At 41.4% G+C, this 19,103-nt stretch overlaps 1 protein-coding gene across 1 annotated transcript; it reads right to left on the reverse strand.

The window, feature by feature from the left end:
• Nucleotides 1-4,573: 4,573 nt before the first annotated feature.
• LOC143023168 (peroxiredoxin-4-like) lies at nucleotides 4,574-16,905 on the reverse strand. Its single transcript, XM_076181689.1, has 3 exons — nucleotides 16,755-16,905; nucleotides 11,078-11,243; nucleotides 4,574-5,645 (listed from the first exon to the last, which is right to left on the reverse strand). The coding sequence occupies exons 2-3, from the start codon at nucleotides 11,195-11,197 to the stop codon at nucleotides 5,592-5,594; spliced, it is 174 nt and encodes a 57-aa protein (XP_076037804.1). The 5' UTR covers nucleotides 11,198-11,243; nucleotides 16,755-16,905; the 3' UTR covers nucleotides 4,574-5,591.
• Nucleotides 16,906-19,103: the final 2,198 nt, after the last annotated feature.

The raw sequence follows: 19,103 nt of genomic DNA on the forward strand, positions 1-19,103 counted from the left end.
TATTTATATATCGCTTAGAGAAAATGCTGTAGCACATTTGTAAAAAATAATCACAAAGAACCCACAGTTGGATTAAAAGGAGACTTGAGAAGAAAGTGTAACTTCTATATTTCAGCTAATAGCTATAGCCCTCTTCAGGAAAGTACAGATTACAAGAATTTGCAGAGATGCGAGTAGAAGGGCTAAAATAGGACAATTGCAGAGCTAAAATAGGACAATCAGTCACACAGGGTGGAGTCAGAGGTGAGGGGAGGTGTGAGGTCAGGAGGGAGGCGGGCTGGAAGCGGGATCAGGAGGGTGATAATTCTTAACCAAGCGGCTCACAGCTAGCCGTGAGATTATGTCCAGGGACCATTGACCTTTGGAGATGTTCAAGTTCGGACATTCTTCGATTAAGGCTGATTCAACAATTTTTCTTTTAAAACTACAGTTGGACTTAAACAAAATTTTGGCCTTGTCCCAGTCAAAACTGTGATTTTTGGTATGGACCTGTTGGAACACAGTGGAATTTTCCTGGGCATACCTAATGGGCCTTTTGTGCCCCATTAACCTGGTTTTAAGATCCCTTCCAGTCTGACCAAGGTACACTAAATCACAATCATTACAAGGAAGGCTATACACTCCTGGGGACTCATTTCCCTTTAACCTTTGATGAACATTAACAATTTGTTTGTGAACAGTGTTAGGGTAATGGTAGGCAATTGTGAGACGCTCATTTGGAATTAATTTAAAAGAAGGACTGATGGAGTTACAATAGGGGATTTTTAAAACATTTTTGAAAGAGGGTTGTGTGGTGGAACTGAATTTTTAAAGTGGCTGGCTCTAGCCTTGCCGAGGGCTTGATCCAAGAACCAGGACGGGTATGCCAAATTCAAAAGTTGCATTTTGATGAGGTCAATCTCCCAGTCCAAGAATCTAGGACTACAAATCCTAAAAGCTCTCAAGAAAAGGCTAGAGGCAACACTCTTCTTAACTTTGTCGGGATGGTTGCTGAAGAAGTGGAGATAGCTACCTGAATGGATGGGTGTTCTATAAACTGTAAAAAATAATTCTCCATCAATCCTTCAAATTAAAATATCTAGGAAAGGGATCTGATGACCTTCTTCCCATTCTGTTTTGAATTTGATGTTAGGGGATAAATGGTTCAACTTGTCCAGAAATACTGTACTTCGAACGCACCCCACCTATCATCCCACGCCGAGAAAATGTCATCAACATAACAGAACCAAATCATCTCAGGTAGTTTGATGGGGGTAACAGAGTGCATTCAAAGTACTCCATGTACAAGTTAGCCAAAACAGGAGTACTTTGAATGCACTCTGTTACCCGCCATCAAACCACCCGAGATGTTTTGGTTCCGTTATGTTGATGACATTTTCTGAGCGTAGGATGATAGGTGGGGTGCGTTCGAAGTATTTCTGGACAAGTTGAACCATTTATCCCCTAACATCAAATTGGAATGGAATGGATTTATGCCTATGACTTTGGCTACCTCCCTTGTAAGGGGGAAAAGGCCCTTGGTATATGTATATCACTCTGATCTGGGCAGCAGGCAGAAGACAGGAATAACTCTTCATCCATAAGGAGCTAAGATGAAAGGAAACAAATGGGTGATGATGGCACTGAGATGGGTGCAAGCCTTGGCTGGCTACCTCCTTTATAAGGGGGAAAAAGCCTTTGAAATATGGGGTATGAAATAGATTTATGTTATTGATGGAAAGAATGAAGAAAGATTGACAAAAATAGTATGGAAAGCCGAGGTGGATGGAGTAAATTTGAGGGGACAACTGAGAATAAGTTAGATGGATGGGGTTTAAAGGGCTTTGAACAAGAGTTATATCTGTTCAGCACTGAAGAGAGTAGACAGGGTATAGGGATGACTGGAGAATGGTTGTGTATGGATATTTTGATACAGCCTGAAGGGATTTCTCTCCGTCTTTGCCATTTTTCACAGAAGACAAGATGGGAAGATCAGTGTGTAAGAGAAGTGGCCCTGCTGTGGACGTACTGTGTCTTGCTGCATTGCTTCTGACCTGGGCAGTGTGCAGGAGATAGGAATGACCCGTTATCCAAGAGGAGCTAAAATGAGGGGGAAGCAAGGGTGGTGGATGAAAGTGGAATGAGTGGGGGTGGTTGCATGCCTTGACTGGCCACCTAAGGGGGGGAAAAAGCCCTAGGTATATGAATCGATGGGGTATTGGTAAGACAAATATGTGAGAAAGCTATAGGAAAGGGGAAGTATGTTTTTTGGGCTTTTATGGATCTGGAAAAGGCTTACGATAGGGTAGACAGAGGCACTGTGGGAGGTTATGCAGATATATGGGATAGGAGGAAAGCTTCTAGGAGCTGTCTAGAGCTTTTATGAGAGTAGTAGAGCTTGTGTCAGGATTAGAAATGAAAAGAGTGTGGTTCGAGGTAAAGGTGGGACTTCGTCAAGGATGCATTATGTCGCCCTGGCTGTTCAACTTATACATGGATGAGGTAGTGCAAGAGGTAAATGCAAGGGTAGTGGGTCCGGGATTGGAGATGGTTAAAGAAAATGGAGAAAAGTGGGAGGTGAGCCAGCTGTTGTTTGCTGACGACACTGCGCTTGTGGCAGGATCGGAGGAGGGACTGAAGAGGTTGATGACAGAGTTTGGGAGAGTATGTGATAGAAGAAAGCTAAAGATAAATGTTGGTAAACGTAAGGTGATGAGATGTACAAGGGGTGAAAGTGGCAGTAGACTGGAAGTGAGCATTAAGGGAGAGCGACTGGAGGAAGTGGATAGTTTTAGATACTTGGGTGCAAATGTGGCAGGAAAAGGTGGAGGGAGTGAAGGTGGAGGTAGAATGTAGATTGAGAGAAGCGAGTAAATGCCTTGGTGGATTGAAGAGTGTAATGAGGAATAAACATTTGGGAATGGATGCTAAGAGGAGACTGTATGAAGGAGTGATTGTGCCAACAGCACTGTATGGGGCAGAAACATGGAACATAAGAGAGGAAGAGAGAAGGAGTTTGAATGTGTTTGAGATGAGGTGTCTGAGAAGTATGATGGGGGTTACTAGGCTAGACAGTGAGAAATGAGGAGGTGAGGAGAAGAATGGGGGTGGAAAGGGAGTTGGGAGATAGGGTTGATGAAAGAGTATTAGGATGGACACATGGAAAGAGTGAAGAAAGACTAGTAAAAGAGGTATGGAAGGCAGATGTGGTGGGACATCCTAGGATGAGGTGGATGGATGGGGTGAAGGGCTTTGGGGAAGAGGTGAATGTCTGTTGAGGAATGACAGGAGAGGACAGAAGACGGGTGAATGGAGAACGGTTGTATATAGATGATGTTGTGATGCATGAGGTGGAATGGGCGGTGATGGATGGGGGGTGAGGTAGTATGTGTGAGTAAAATTTGACGCAGCCCAAAGGGATTTCTCCCCGTCTTCTCCTTTTATGCATGGGGGGACAGAGAGGGGAGGGGTCGCCGATTTAATGAAACAGCCTTGCTGTGGATGTGCTGTGTCTTGCGACACTGCTTCTGACCCAGGGCAGTGGACAAGGTGCAGGAATGACCCATCATCCAGGAGGTGCTAAGATGAGAGGGAGGGTGGAGGGGTGTGGAGTGTATTCAGGGATGGAATGGGTGGGAATGATTTTATGCCTTTTCATTTTTGGCTACCTCCCTTGTAAGGGGGAAAAAGCCTTGGTATATGTATGTATGAAAAGAATACTGAAGGCACTCACTTGGAGGGCTCCTTGTTGTACATCTGAAGAGGATAGAGTTAATCTTTTGCATATTCATAATGTTCTATGGGTTAGGAATTGCAATACAAGAGTACAGCCCTGCAACATCCCATGGTCTTTGGTTTTCCTCTACATTATCTATATGCACTAAGGGTTTCGTTCCCACTTATAAAGGAGGTAGTCAAGTCAAAGGCACACACCCACTCCAACCGATTGCACTCCCATCCATCACCCTTGTTCCTCTCTCATCTTAGCTCCTCCTGGAGGATCATCCACATCTGCCAGGGTTAGAAGCAATGCAGCAAGACAGTACATTCACACCATGGCCACCTCACTTATTGGCAATCCCCATTCCTACATAATACATGTACAAAAAAAATATTCTTGCCCTTATATGGGAGGTAGCAAGCCAAGGCATGCACCCATCCTTCACCCATTTGTTTTCCCTTTTATCATAGCTCCTTGTGAATAAAGAGGTATCCCTGCATGGGTCAAAAGCAATGCAGACATAGCACCTCCACATCCAAAACTGGTTACTCATACAACTTCACTTACATGGCCCTATTGGGCCACATCAACTTGCCACATATTCACAACCACTCACATCCATCTCTTGCCACAACCCTTTCCTGCTCAGCATTCTTTGACCCAGTGCCCCCTTCATACATCAAAATTTCCCTTACATTCACTCCATTTGCCTTCCGCTCTTTCTTGCTAATTTGTCTTTACTCTTTCTTTCCATATGCCCAAACCATCCCTGTATTTTTTTTTATCAACCCCATATGCTAACTACATTCCCACCCCCTGCTCTCCACTTCATCTCCTTTGTAATTTTTCACATGGTAAAAAGAAACTACTTGAAACCAAAGTAAATTTTTATTCTTCACATGAAAAAAAATTTCCTCACTTGCATATTACAATATAAAAACTATCATACTTGCAAGACTGGAATGCCTTCACAAAATTGGGTCCAATTGAAATGTAGTAGGTACATGACCTTAGCAAATGTAAGTTTGACCAACAATGCTTGTTCTGGATGTATCAAATAAGGATCTGGTCATATCTCTAACATTACAAGAAAGAAAAAAATATATATATAAATCATGAATGCATATCACTGCACTGTTGTAGATATTTGTTACTTTTTTTGATTGAAGAGAAATCTGGATGTGGTTACAATGACAGCCATGGTATCTTGGGCAGCATTTAAATCCAGTAGGCTACTACTACTTTCATCGTTATAGGTCCCAAATATAATCATGCCCAATTTTACACTCCAACATGCCTGGCAAACAACTACGGAGCACCTTCCACATATTCCTTGATTTTTATTTTAGGCTGATGTAAGAGAAATCATAACACAAAACTCAAAAACTTACTAAGTATTTCAGCGGCTTTGACCCATCGTTTTTCGCTCATATTTCCGAAATAACCATTCACATCAGTATGATATATTAGCACAGCCTAACTCACACCCAGCCATAATTTTTGACGTTAAGAGTGCATTTACAAGTGTATTTAATTACGGCGTTTACTCTTGATATTAAGTGTGTCGTAGCCGAGACCCGTGAAGTAAATCGAACAGGTGAAGTCGTGACGTCATCACAAACTACCTCGTGTATCCCAACTTCACTTGTTCGATTTACTTCACGGGTGTCGGCTATGACACACACAATATCAAGAGTAAACACCGTAATTAAATACACTTGTGAATACACTATAACGTCAAAAATTATGGCTGGGTGTGAATTAGGCTGTGCTAATATACCATGCTGATGTGTATGATTATTTTGGAAATATGAGTGAAAAACGATGGGTCAAAGCCGCTGAAATACTTAGTGGTAGAGAATCAAAAGCTGAAATACTACTTGCATCAGCTTCACTGGTTAGCCTTGCTGAAGTACTTCAATGCTTCTGCTGGGTCAGGAATGATCTGTAAATAAAGTATTAGTTTTAACCATTCCTCAGTTGCTGCATAATTTATATTCATAAACTGAAAAGAAGAATAGTTATGGTATTAAGTATCTTAGGGTTACTAGAAGTGTTATGCCCTGCTGAATTGCTTTCAATTCAGTGTGGTGGAAGAACTCCATCCATGAGGTGCCAAGATGGGATAGGCATTAACCCATACATAGTCGGAGCCAAAATAGATCTTTTTTTTTTTTTTTTTGCTTAAATCAACTCAAACTGATGTAATATAAACAAATCTTGCTTATTTTGATTCACCTTAGCCTAGAAGTGGAGAAACTGGGTAAATTTTGTCGTGATATGCGTGCAAAAGTTTGGCAGAACATCTATAGACTATTTTTCGCTCCTCACGCGGGTTGAACGAGGTCATACTTTTCGGGGAAGCTTCGTTAGAATTTCAGTGAAGGAATTTTATATTTATGATGTTTCAAATCAATGTACAGTCACTCATATTAGTCGGACACTTACAACGGAAAACGTGTTTATAAATAGTTTTTGTGGACTTTTTGGTAAATACAGTTGAACCTCGAAAGCCCGGACCCTCGTATGACCGGTTGAAATGAACAAAGGGCGGACTTTTCAAGCAAAGTTCCCTATTTGTCTGGTAGGTGGCAGCGACGGCCGTACATATGTACTCAAACCCGGCCCAGTCAAGCCGCCACCAGGGCTGCCGTTTCGTAGAATTTTGTGCCAAAACATAGTAAAATAGCGGCATGTGGCAACTGCACAAGGACACGGGGAAATTTTTTCTACATATCAGCGGGCTGTTAAAAACATTCAAAAACTCACTTTTGTTTAAAAATCATAACTAGTTATCAAATAATAAATGGTACATCAAATATTATATCCCAAAAGATACGTTTTTACCGTGTAGAAAAAATTTTACGCTAAAGTTTCAGCTTTCTTTTAGCGATAATATAAAAAAATAATTTTTATATCTTACTGAATACGTTAGGTCATGGGGGGCTTATATACATTCAAGAATAAAAAAAAAATAGAACCAACATTTTGTCAAAGTTTGACAAGTATATCTTGCTATGAAAGTCTGCACACGCCTGAGAAAAATGTATGCCCCGGTATGGCAACACTCCCATTCTACACGGCAGTGTAGAAAACGCGGCAGCCCTGCCCGCCACCACTGTCCCGCGTGCATACCTTCCGATATTTACAGTGTACATAATAAAAAATACAGTACAGTACACAGTATATACAGTACATTTACATGCCTGTATTGCAGTTATTATTACATTGTTAGAGTATTATTCTTGTGTGTTTCTATGCCATATACACTACCTATATGTATACCACTACAAAAATCTACGGGTGTTAGGGCAATATTTTTGATAACCGGACTTTTGGCATGACCAGACCACCCTTCCCCCCAATTAGTCCGGGCTTTCGAGGTTTGACTATGTGGAAATTGATTTTTTTTTTTTTTTTTTTTTTTAATTTCTGGGGTACTGGTGGCATGTTGTTATGGCAAAGTAGCATGCAGTTGATACTTTGGGGTCTATTTCGTCTGTGATAGAGGAGGACTCTGCTCACAGAGAAATGATGAATCTTTTATTATACTGCTACTGTCCCTCTGTTATGCTGTCCCTCAACCCCTTTTTGCTGTCCTGTACAATTTCTCTGAATTTCATTTATTTATTTATTTATTTTTTGCCTACCCTGTTGTGGGGAAAAAGAATGCTGCCACCAAATATTCCCACTTGGATTGCAAGAGGCGAGGAAAACAGGACAGGGATTGGGACCAGGCATCATCCTCCCTGTAGGCCCACAGGGGACATTCCTAAAAAAAAAGTAAAGACTTTTTATAAAAGGGTCTAGGAGTTTTCCAACCACCACCCAAGGTTTGGGTCTTTTAACCACTTCACTACAGGACTTAAATCTCGCGGGCAGCAGCCAATGCCAGACATACGTGTCATAATAATACTCGCATCATAAAATATAGTCACGGCTTATAGCGATCGTTCTCTCTTTCACCCGTGAATTTTGAAAACCACAGAGAATGGGATTAAGAGCAGATTAGGGAGAATGTAAAAACACAGGGGCGACTACAATAAATATAATCAAGACGCCGATATGGCAGCGACGCGAATCCACTTGCTCCTCATGACGCCTACGTGTGCGGCACCGTATGGAAGGGGTTAATATGCGTGGATGTGGTCCAGATGAGAGTAAAAGGGAAGAGATAGGTAGTATGTTTGTGAGAAGAAAGATGGATGTGTTGGCTTTGAGTGAAACTAAGATGAGAGGGAAGGGAGAGTGTGAGTTTGGGAGTGTAGTTGGGAGGTTCTCAGGAGTGAAAAGAGGGCCAGGGAGAGAAGGGGTGGCTATACTAGTAAGTAAAGAGATAGGTAAATGTGTAGTGGAGTGGAAGGAGGTTTCTTCAAAGTTAATGTGGATGAAGGTGAAACTGGGACAGGAGATGTGGGTTTTTGTAAGTGCATATGGGCCTGGTAGTGAGAAGAGTGTAGAAGAAAGGGAGGCTTTTTGGATAGATTTAAACAAGTGCATAGAAGGATTAGGGAGAAACATCAATGTAGTAGTATTGGGAGACTTTAATGTTTGGGTAGGAAATTAACCAATTGATGGAGTGGTTGGGAAATGTGGAGTCAGGAAAAAATCATAATGGAGAGTTGATGGTGGAGATGTGTCTAGAGAGTTGATGATACCAAATAGTGTTTTGGAAGAAAGTCAAGAATAAGTACACATGGGAAAGGGTGGTGGATGGAAGGGTGGTAGATAGAGCATTAATGGACTATGTAGTGGTAGATAGGAGTATAATAGGAAGAGTTAAGGATGTACATGTTCTAAGGGGGGAGAGTGGAGGAATATCAGATAATTTTTTGGTGGAAGGCAAGTTGAGAGTGGAGAATAGATGGAGAAAGAGGAAAAGGACAAAAGGGAGGGAGGTGCTTAGGGTGAACTCTTTAAATGAGAAGGAAAAGGAGTATAAGAAGCTGAGAGAGGAGTGGGAGGGAGTGAAGGATGGAGTAGAACTGAGGGTGGAGGAGGAATGGGGATGGTTCAAGGAGGGAGTCACAAAGTGTGCAAAGATGGTGTTTGGAACAAGAAGGGCAGGAGGAATTGGAAGGGTAGGGAGTGGTGGGATGAGGAAACAATGAAGGTTGACGAAGAGAAGAGAGCTTTCACAGATTGGTTACAAAATAGGACGAGGGAGTCATATGAGAGGTACAAAGAAAAGAGAAGTAAAGGATTACAAAGGCGGAGCATGCCGACAGGAGACCTTTTGGTCCATATCTAGGTCGGATAAAAAAAAAAAAAAAAAAAAAAAAAAAATCATAATAAAATAATAAATAAAAACTATAGTAATGTAAATAAATAAAATACATAGGTATAGTTAAATAATAAACAAACAGGTAAAGAGTAAATAATAAATTGATATATAACTAATAATAAATGAAAATCAGACAAATGATAACAAAACAAAAACAAATAATATAAAATAAATTATAATCATTACAGCATCTTGCTTAGGTGTTTATCTAAATGATTCTTAAAGCTTCGAACTGAACTACATTGCACTACCTGTGCAGGAAGTTTATTCCATTCATTAACTACACGGTTGGCAAAGTTGTTCTACCTACTTCCAAATTTAATCTATTTCCGGACAGTTTGAGAAAATTTGTGAAAATTTTGTCACCTTTGATGTTAATTCCCTTTAGAATCTTAAAGACCTGTATCAAGTCACCTCCAAGTCTATGCTTTTTCAGGAAAAATAGATTTGTGTGTTTTAGTCGATTTTCGTATGATTTATTTTTGATATTTGGAATCAGTTTTGTGGCTCGCCATTGTACTTGTAAAGCACAAGGTAAAGGAGGCAAAGAGGAGAGCAGATGTGAAATGGGGTAAGAGTATGAGAGAAAATTTTGAAAGTAATTAAAAAAAATTTTTGAAAAGAAATTAAGAGGAAGAGGAGGCAAATCAAGTAGAGAAGAAATGGTAAAAGGTGCAGATGGAGAGATGATAATGTAAGAGAAGGTAGTAAGAGGAAGATGGGCAGAGTATTTTAGGGAGTTGCTATATGTGAAGGAGGATAGGGAGGGAAAGGTAGTTGCAGTGGGAAGTGCTAAGAAAATGACCATGATGAATGAGGAAAAATAAGGAAGGATGAAGTGAAGGCAGATGTTTAAATGATGAAAGCAGGTAAGGCACCTGGTCTGGATGGATGCCATGGAGAATGTCTAAAAATTGGAGGTACAGTGATGGTGGACTGGCTGATGAGGTTATTTAATGTTTGTTGGAGAGAGGGTAGAGTACTGGAGGACTGGAGGAGTGCCTGTATAGTTCCACTCTACAAGGCAAAAGGGGATAAGTGTGAGTGTAGTAGTTTCAGAGGGATTAGCTTGTTAAGTGTAGTTGGGAAGGCTTATGTGAGGATCTTGAGTGAGAAGATTAGGAGATGAACAGAGGGAGTAATTGGTGAGGAACAGTGTGGAGTTAGGACAAGTAGAGGTTGCATAGACCAGATTTCTGTGGCAAGACAGATATGTGAGAAAGCTATAGGAAAAGGTAAGGAGGTTTTTTGGGCTTTTATGGATATGGAAAAGGCTTACCTACCTCTTCACTTACTAGTATAGCCACCCCTTCTCTCCCTTGCCCTCTCTTCACTCCTGAGAACCTCCCCACTACACTCCCGAACTCACACTCGCCCTTCCCTCTCAACTTAGTTTCACTCAAAGCCAACACATCCATCTTTCTTCTCACAAACATACTACCAATCTCTTCCCTTTTACTCTCACCTGTACCACATCCACACACATTAAAAGACCCAAACCTTTGGGTGCTAGTTGTAAAACCCCTAGACCCTCTTATGCCTTTATTTTTTTTTAGGAATGTCACCTGTGGGGCTACAGGGAGAGGGATGCCTGGTCCCAATCCCCGTCCTGTTTTTCTCTTCTCTTACGATCCAAGTGGGAATACTTGGTGGCAGTATGCTATCCCCCACCAGAGAGTAGGTGAAAGAAGAAAATGAATATTCAGAGAAATGGTACAGGACAGCAACAAGAGGTGGGGGACAGCATAACGGAGAGACAGTAGCAGTATAATAACAGTTTCATCATTTCTTTGAGCGCAGAGTCCTCCTCTATTACAGACAAATTGATGTGTGGCTCTGGTCTGTAGGGGCACCCCATATAGACCCTAAACTATCAACTGCATGCTATTGCCATAACATGCAGCCAATACCCCAGACGGATTATTATTTAAATTTTTTGTTTTATGCATTTATGTATTGTTTTAGTGATTTTGTACTACTGGCTTATAGAATAAAACCACTAATTAATGATGCTTAGTGATGCTGGTTTAAAAATATTTGTAAACAAGAATTTTTTATGGAAACAAATACATACCCCTAGTCTATAGCCTTACCGTGTCATCTCCAGGCTTCCACCCTGCTGGGCAAACTTCTCCATGTTTGTCGGTAAACTGGAAGGCTTGAACCAACCGTAGTGTTTCATCTACAGATCTGCCAACCGGCAGATCGTTCATGGTAATCTGGCGCAAGATTCCCTTGTCATCAATAATGAAGAGGCCTCTGTCAAAAATCCAGACACAATTTTGTCAAGTTTCTACCATACAAATCCTAAAGAGCAAAACAAATATCCACTCCAATAGTTTAATACCAACAAATATACCAGAACTTACATACATACATATACCAAAGGGAGGTAGCCAAAAAGAAAAAGGCTTAAAAACCATTTCCACCCATTCCATCCCTAATACACTCCACTCCCCTCCACCCTCTCTCTTATCTTGGCACCTCCTGGATGATGAGTCATCCCTGCATCTTGTCCACTGCCCTGGGTCAGAGCCAGTGTCGCAAGACAGAGCACATCCACAGCAAGGCCACTTCATTAAATCGGCGACCCCTCCCTCTCCATCCCCTCATGCAGAAAAGGAGAAGACGGGGAGAAATCCCTTTGGGCTGCTTCAAATTTTTCTCACACATACTACCTCACCCCCATCCATTCCACCCCATGCATCACAACATCATCCATATACAACCACTCTCCATTCACCCGTCCTCTGTCTTCTTCCGTCCTTCAACAAACATTCCCCTCTTCCTCAAAGCCCCTTTCACCCCATTCATCTCATCCTAGGTTGCCCCCTCATGTTCACTCTCTCCACATCTGCCTTCCATAACTCTTTTACTAGTCTTTCTTCATTCATTCTTTCCATGTGTCCAAACCATCCCAATACTCTTTCATCAACCCTATTTCCTAACTCCCTTAACACCCCTGTTCTCCTCCTCACATCTTCATTTCTCACTCTATCCAGCCTAGTAACCCCCATCATACTTCTCAGACACCTCATCTCAAACACATTCAAACTCCTCTCTTCCTCTCTTATGTTCCATGTTTCTGCCCCATAAAGTGCTGTTAGCACAATCACTCCTTCATACAATCTCCTATTAGCATCCATTCCCAAATGTCTATTCCTCATTACACTTTACTACAATCTACCTCCACCTCCACTCCACCCTTTCCTGCCACATTCACACCCAAGTATCTAAAACTATCCACTTCCTCCAGTCGCTCTCCCTTAATGCTCACTTCCAGTCTGCTGCCACTTTCACCCCTTGTACATTTCATCACCTTACTTTTACCCACATTTATCTTCAACTTTCTTCTTTCACACACTCTTCCAAACTCTGTAACCAACTTCCTCAATCCCTCCTCCGATCCTGCTACAAGCGCAGTGTCGTCCGCAAACAACAGCTGGCTCACCTCCCACTTTTCTCCATTTTCTTTAACCATCTCCAATCCCTGACCCACCACCCTTGCATTTACCTCTCGCACTACCCCATCCATGTATAAGTTGAACAGCCAGGGTGACATAACACATCCCTGATGAAGTCCCACCTTTACCTCAAACCACTCACTCTCTCCATTTCTAATCCTGACACATGCTCTACTACTCTTGTAAAAACTTCTAGAAGCTTTCCTCCTATCCTGTATATCAGCAAAACCTCCCACAATGCCTTCCTGTCTACCCTGTCATAAGCCTTTTCCAGATCCATAAAAGCCCAAAAAACATCATTACCTTTTCCTATAGGTTTCTCACATATCTGTCTTACCACAAAAATCTGATCTACGTAACCTCTACCTGTCCTAAATCCACACTGTTCCTTGCCAATTACTCCTTCTGTTCCTCTCCTAATCCTCTCAATCAAGATCCTCTCATAAGCCTTCCCTACTGCACTTAACAAGCTAATCCCTCTGAAACTACTACAATCACACTTGTCCCCTTTTCCCTTGTGAAGTGGAACTATACAGGCACTCCTCCAGTACTCCAGGACTCTACTCTGACTCCCTCCTTGAACCATCCCCATTCCTCTTCCACTCCTAGTTCTACTCTATTCTTCACTCCCTCCCACTCCTCTCTCAGCTTCTTCTTGTACTCCTCCATTTCCTTCTCATTTAAGCAGTTCACTCTAAGCACCTCCCTACCTTTTGTCCTTTTCCTCTTTCTCCATCTATCCTCCACTCTCAACTTCCTTCTACCAAAAAATGATCTGATATTCCCCACTCTCTCCCCTTAGAACATGTACATCCTTAACTCTTCCTATTATACTCCTATCTACCACTACATAGTCCATTAACGCTCTATCTACCACCCTTCCATCCACCACCCTCTCCCTTGTGTACTTATGCTTGACTCTTCCGAAACACTGTATTTCCTAATCAACTCTCTTTCTAGACACATCTCCACCATCAACTCTCCACTATGATTCTTTCCTGGAACTCCACATTTCCCAACTCGTCAATTGGTTCATTTCCTACCTAAGCATTAAGGTCTCCCAATACTAATACACTGACATTCCTCCCTAATCCCTCTATACACTCATTTAAATCTATCCAAAAAGCCTCCCTTTCTTCTACACTCTTCTCACTACTAGGCCCATATGCACTTACAAAAACCAACATATCCTTTACCAGTTTCACCTTCAACCACATTATCCTTGAAGAAACCTCCTTCCACTCCACTACACATTTACCTATCTCTTCACTTACTAGTATAGCCACCCCTTCTCTCTCTGGCCCTCTCTTCACTCCTGAGAACCTCCCAACTACACTCCCAAACTCACACTTGCCCTTCCCTCTCATCTTAGTTTCACTCAAAGCCAACACATCCATCTCTTCCCTTTTACTCTCATCTGTACCACAGCCACGCACATCAAAAGACCCAAACCTTAGGGTGCTGGTTGGAAAACTCCTAGACCCTTTTATGCCTTTACTTTTTTTAGGAATGTCCCCTGTAGGGCTGCAGGGAGATGGATGCCTGGTCCCAATCCCTGTCCCGTTTTTCTCCCCTTTTACAATCCAAGTGGGAATACTTGATGGCAGCATTCTTTTCCCCACCACTACAGGGTAGGCGAAACAAGGAAATTAAATTCAGAGAAATGGTACAGGACAGCAACAAGGGGACAGTAGCAGTATAATAAAAGTTTCATCATTTATCTGTGAACAGAGTCCTCCTCTATCACAGACGAAATGTGTGGCTCTGGTCTGTAGGAGCACCCCATATAGACCCTAAAGTATCAACTGCATACTAATCTGCCACAACATGCAGCCAATACCCCAGACAGGGTATAAAGAGGATGGAAATGTATTCAAAGGTGAGGGAGGCCAAAAGATGGTCACATTTGAGGTGATATTTATCTAAATTTTGAAAAGAACAAAAAAGGATTTTTTCTCTGGAGTTTAAATGTGCTCGAGATGAAATGCCTGAGAAGTATGGTAGGGGTTACTAGGTTGGATAGTATGAAACATGGCGAGGAGGAGAGCAGGGGTGGAAAGAGTTGGGAGATAGGGTGGATGAAATAGTATTGAGATGGTTTGGACACATGGAAAGAACAAGTGAAGAAAGATTAGTAAAAGAGGTATGGTAGGCAGATGTGGAGGAAGTAAACATGAGGTGGTGACCAAGGATGAGATGGATGGATGGGGTACAAGGGGCATTGGGGATGAGGAGAATGTTGAGGAAGGAAGGGAGAAAACATAAGATACGGGTGGGGTGGGGGAGTATGTATGAATGATTTTTTTTTTTTTTTTTTTTTTTTTTTTTTTTTAAATTTAATGAAGCGACTTTGCTGTGGGTGTGCTGTGCCTTGCTACACTGCTTCTGACTCAGGGGATTATGAGGGAGATGCAGGAATGACCTGTCATCCAGGGGGAGCCAAGAAAGGAGGGAGGGATGGTGGGTGAGAGTGGAGTATGTGGGGATGAAATGGGTAGTAGTGGATTTATGCCTTTGACTCTGGCTACCTCCCTTGTAAGGGGGAAAAGGCTGTTGGCATATGGTATGGTATAAAAGTGACAAGGTGAGTAGGGTAGAGAGCACAAGGACAGTTGTTAATGGAAGTTAAGGAAAAGTTGTGGATTGCAGACTTTGATCATGGTAAAGAGAGATGTTAAGAGAATAACTATAACTGAAGAATGACTAAGCCATTGCCAAAGAGGAGGTACAAGCAACATTAACAAAAAAGGATGGAAAAGCATCTGGACTGGGTGTCTGTCATGTGGAATGAAGTACTGAATTGTACTGGAGTTAAAAAGATTGTTCTATGTGCACCTCACAGAAGAAGTGTCCCAAAGGATTAGAGGAGAGCATTTACAGTTCCATTGTACAAAGGGAAGGGAAACCAGAATGAATGTAATAAATTTAGTAGTATGGTCGGTAAGCTGAATGGGTATGTGTTGATTGTCAATCAATCATTGCCTTAGGTTTCACTTAATGGATAATCCACAGCCCCATGGTGGTTGGCAATGGTTCCTGTAATCTCCTGCAAATTTCTCTGGGAAGAACCTTTGGACTCTTGTGTGGTGTATCAGTCTGGGGGCTCTTTCTATGTCACCGACTCAGTGGTAGGGAGAGGAAAGCAGCTGCCAATTGCCAGCTTTCCACAAGCACAAAAATGTAAGAAATACAGTTCAAGTTAAAAGAAAGATCTTGGGCCTAGTCCAGACTTGGGTGTCAACCCCTCATGGCTGCACCTTATGACAGAGATGAGGGGGTTAACAGGTTTTGAGAATAGGCAACTTAGCTGTCCACCTTGCAGCACTACCTCAAGCTAGTACTTGTCATTGATCATAAGAATTATGAACAGTACAGAGAGGGTAACTGGGTAGTGGGGGCTTATGAGGCTGTGTAGACAAAGTGTTTAAAGTACAACAAGCATGTGGGAAATATTAAGCATGAAGACATTAAATAGTTTGTGGTGAATGTGGGACAGAGTCAGGATTGTGTGATGTCAATGTGTACATTGATGGGCCAGGCTGAAAGTGTCAGGCAGTCTCATGGAGCAGTTGCTGGTCTGATACAAAGCACCTTCACAGCAAGGGCCAGCAGTTGAAGCAGGTTTACCCCTATTACTTCATCACTCACACACATCACCAGACATGCCACCAGATAAACATATAAATAAAATAGTTGGAGAAACATACAATTTGTTAAGATCAGTAAAGGTGGCCTTTAAATACCTGGATAAGGAAATGATTAAGAAAATATTATAAACACTGATAGGGCCAAAACTGGAATATGCATCGCTGATATGGTCACCCAGTACAAAAAAAAAGAATATAAGAAAATTAGAAAGAATACAAAGAGAACGACAAAGATGGCCCCAACACTTAACCTGACATATGAACAAAGACTGGCCGAACTGGAATTGCTGACCCTAGAACAAAGAAGAGAACAAGGAGACCTACTACCCATATCTACAGAATTATGAAAGGAAAAGAATGCCTTGATAGAGAGGACTTATTAAAGTGGGACAGAGGAAAAACAAGAGGGCATGCAAAGAAACTCAAAAAGGATAACTACAGAAGAGACCTGAAAAAGAACAGCTTCCCATACAGAGTGATAGATATATGGAACACATTGTATGAAAAAATAGTGTGTGGAAACACCATACAAGAATTTAAGAACAAACTCGATCTTGTGAGATACAAAAATGGGTAACCACGAACATGGCTCCCCTTTCCATATAATACAACTAGGTAAATACACACATACATATATATGGTATATATTATTATCATACCTGAGAGCCACACCTTGATTTTCTAAATAGACACCATAGTCCTTGGATATTATGTGGGTGATGTCAGACAGCAAGGGAATGTTAAGTTTACCCAATCCTCCATCCTGTAAAAAACATCAATTACATATATTTTATCTCTCTGGATTTACTTACTTTTAGTTTGCAGGGTTGGAGCTGTGCTCACTGGGTCCTGTCTGTCTTCATTTATCAACTTACTTTAAATCTATTTATGTTGCTGGAATGGATTTCTTTATCCAACTTATCCCACAAATCCACACATCTATGTGGAAAGCTGTACTTCCTAACATCTTTTGAGACCCCCCCCCCCTAATATTTTACTATGACTTCTTGTTGGTCTTTCATCCTATGCCAGCAGATCATTCGTCCTTTTTTTATTCCTTTTCCCTATCTAAATATCATATCAACTCTCTTCACTCTTTCAATGCAGGAAGTCGTGCTTTTCTGTCTCTCCTCATTTGTCTCATCATTCCATCATGGGATTCTCTGGGTTGCCACCCTTTGTATATGCTATGTTTATACATTTCTTTAAGCATTATGACTACACCATTACTGCATACTCAAGTTTGGAGTAAACCCCATCTCTGTATACCAAAAGGCCAACCAAGGTATATACCCTTCCCACACTCTTTGTTTCTCTTTTAAAAATATTTTAGCTCCTTATAAATGAAGGGCCATCCTTGCTTCACCCACTGTCAGAGTCAGAAGTAATGTGGCAACACACCACACCTCCACAGCATGGCCCGACAGTTGAAGTGGGACTAACCCCTACCATTTCATTTACATGGTGGCCTTCCCTCTTCATCCACTCATGAGTAAGAACATAAGAAATAAAGCGAGACTGCAAATGACCATAAGGCCTACACTACGGCAGCTCCGTATCCATCACCACCTGTCGTCCCCATCCATAAAGTTGTCTAATCGTTTTTTAAAACAACTGATAGTTTCAGGCGCTTAACTACGTGGTTACTAAGTTTATTCCATTCCATCGACCACCCGATTGGTAAACCAATTCTTGCCTATTTCCTTCTCTAAATCTAAATTTAGTACCATTTTATAAACCCCACTTTACTGCGAGACCTGCCCTGTTGTTTTTATTATGATGACCCTTGTTGTGCATCCACCCTTGGTTATAGCCTTTCGATCCACTTGAACTCTACTATTAGATCAACCAGCACTCTGCGTCTTTCCAGAGAGTTGTAAGTTTAGGAGCCTAAGCCTCTCTTCGTTTTAATGCAAATTTCCGAGTCCTTGTAATCATTTTGGTCATTCTTCTCTGATCCTGATTCTAGTGAATTATATGACCATTCTGTAGGACGGAGACCAAAAACTGTCTACCACATAGTCAAGGATGGGTCTAACTATCACTAGATAGAGTTAAATAATTACCTCTTCACTTCTATTCGTTACCGTCTCAGCTATATGAAGCCCTAATGCTCTGTTTGCTTTATTTCTGGCGCTAATGCACTGCTTCCTGGTTTTAAGGTCCGGACTCACCAGAACTCCCAAGTCCCTCTCGCACTCAGATTTTTCTTAAAACGTTGTCATCTAAGTTGTTATCTATTTTCAGGGTTGTGTAGCCCTACGTTTAAACACGCTACACTTAGAGATAATGAGTTTCATTTGCCATGTTTCACCGGACCCTGTTAACAAGTATATCCAGATCATCCTGCAGAATCTGGGCGGTCTTCTCCTGACCTAATTAGGCGTCCTATTTTAGGTGGTCGTCCGCCAAACTTACTAAAATCACTATTTAACCCATCGTCTAAGTCGTTACAATAATACAACAATTTATCATTAAATTTTGGGAACCACTCTCCACTCACACCTATTTCCTTGACCTGTTCCCTTCCTTACCCAAATCGGACATTACATTCCTCTTTTACCTAAGGCCTTATTCACACTGGTAACTGATTGGTACCTCTGTGAGATTGACAAAAAATCCATCATCATCAACTTAACACCTTTATCTCTGATTTTGCTGAAATTTTGTTTATACGTGGTTTTATTGGCTATAAACCACATTTCTGAAATGTTTACGGTCCAATCCAAAAAAACCCTTCAGGAGGATATGACTTCAGTTATTTTGAGGTCATATGAGGGGGCAGTGATATTTGGGAACCCATAAACTGTTTATATATTTAGAACTCTTCATGCCTTCACTTCCTTTCTCTTTACTTTGTACCTCTTCATATGATTTCCCTCAGCATAAGATAAAGGAATAGCAAAGGCGAGAAAGCCAGATGTGAAAAATGGGGAAAGAAGTATTACAGAAAATTTTGAAAGTAATAAAAAGATGTTTTGGAAGGAAATTAAAAAAGAGGAAGAGGA

Source organism: Oratosquilla oratoria, unplaced genomic scaffold (genome assembly GCF_046742065.1).
Source record: "Oratosquilla oratoria isolate Oo_2021 unplaced genomic scaffold, ASM4674206v1 SCAFFOLD45, whole genome shotgun sequence".
Taxonomy (NCBI): Eukaryota; Metazoa; Arthropoda; class Malacostraca; order Stomatopoda; family Squillidae; genus Oratosquilla; species Oratosquilla oratoria.

Excerpts from the sequence above, each read along its gene's own strand:
- LOC143023168 (XM_076181689.1), bottom strand. The coding sequence starts at position 11,197 with ATGAACGATCTGCCGGTTGGCAGATCTGTAGATGAAACACTACGGTTG. Across the intron at positions 5,646-11,077 it reads GGAAGCCTGGAGATGACACG|ATCATTCCTGACCCAGCAGA; the intron begins GTAAGGCTATAG and ends CTTTATTTACAG.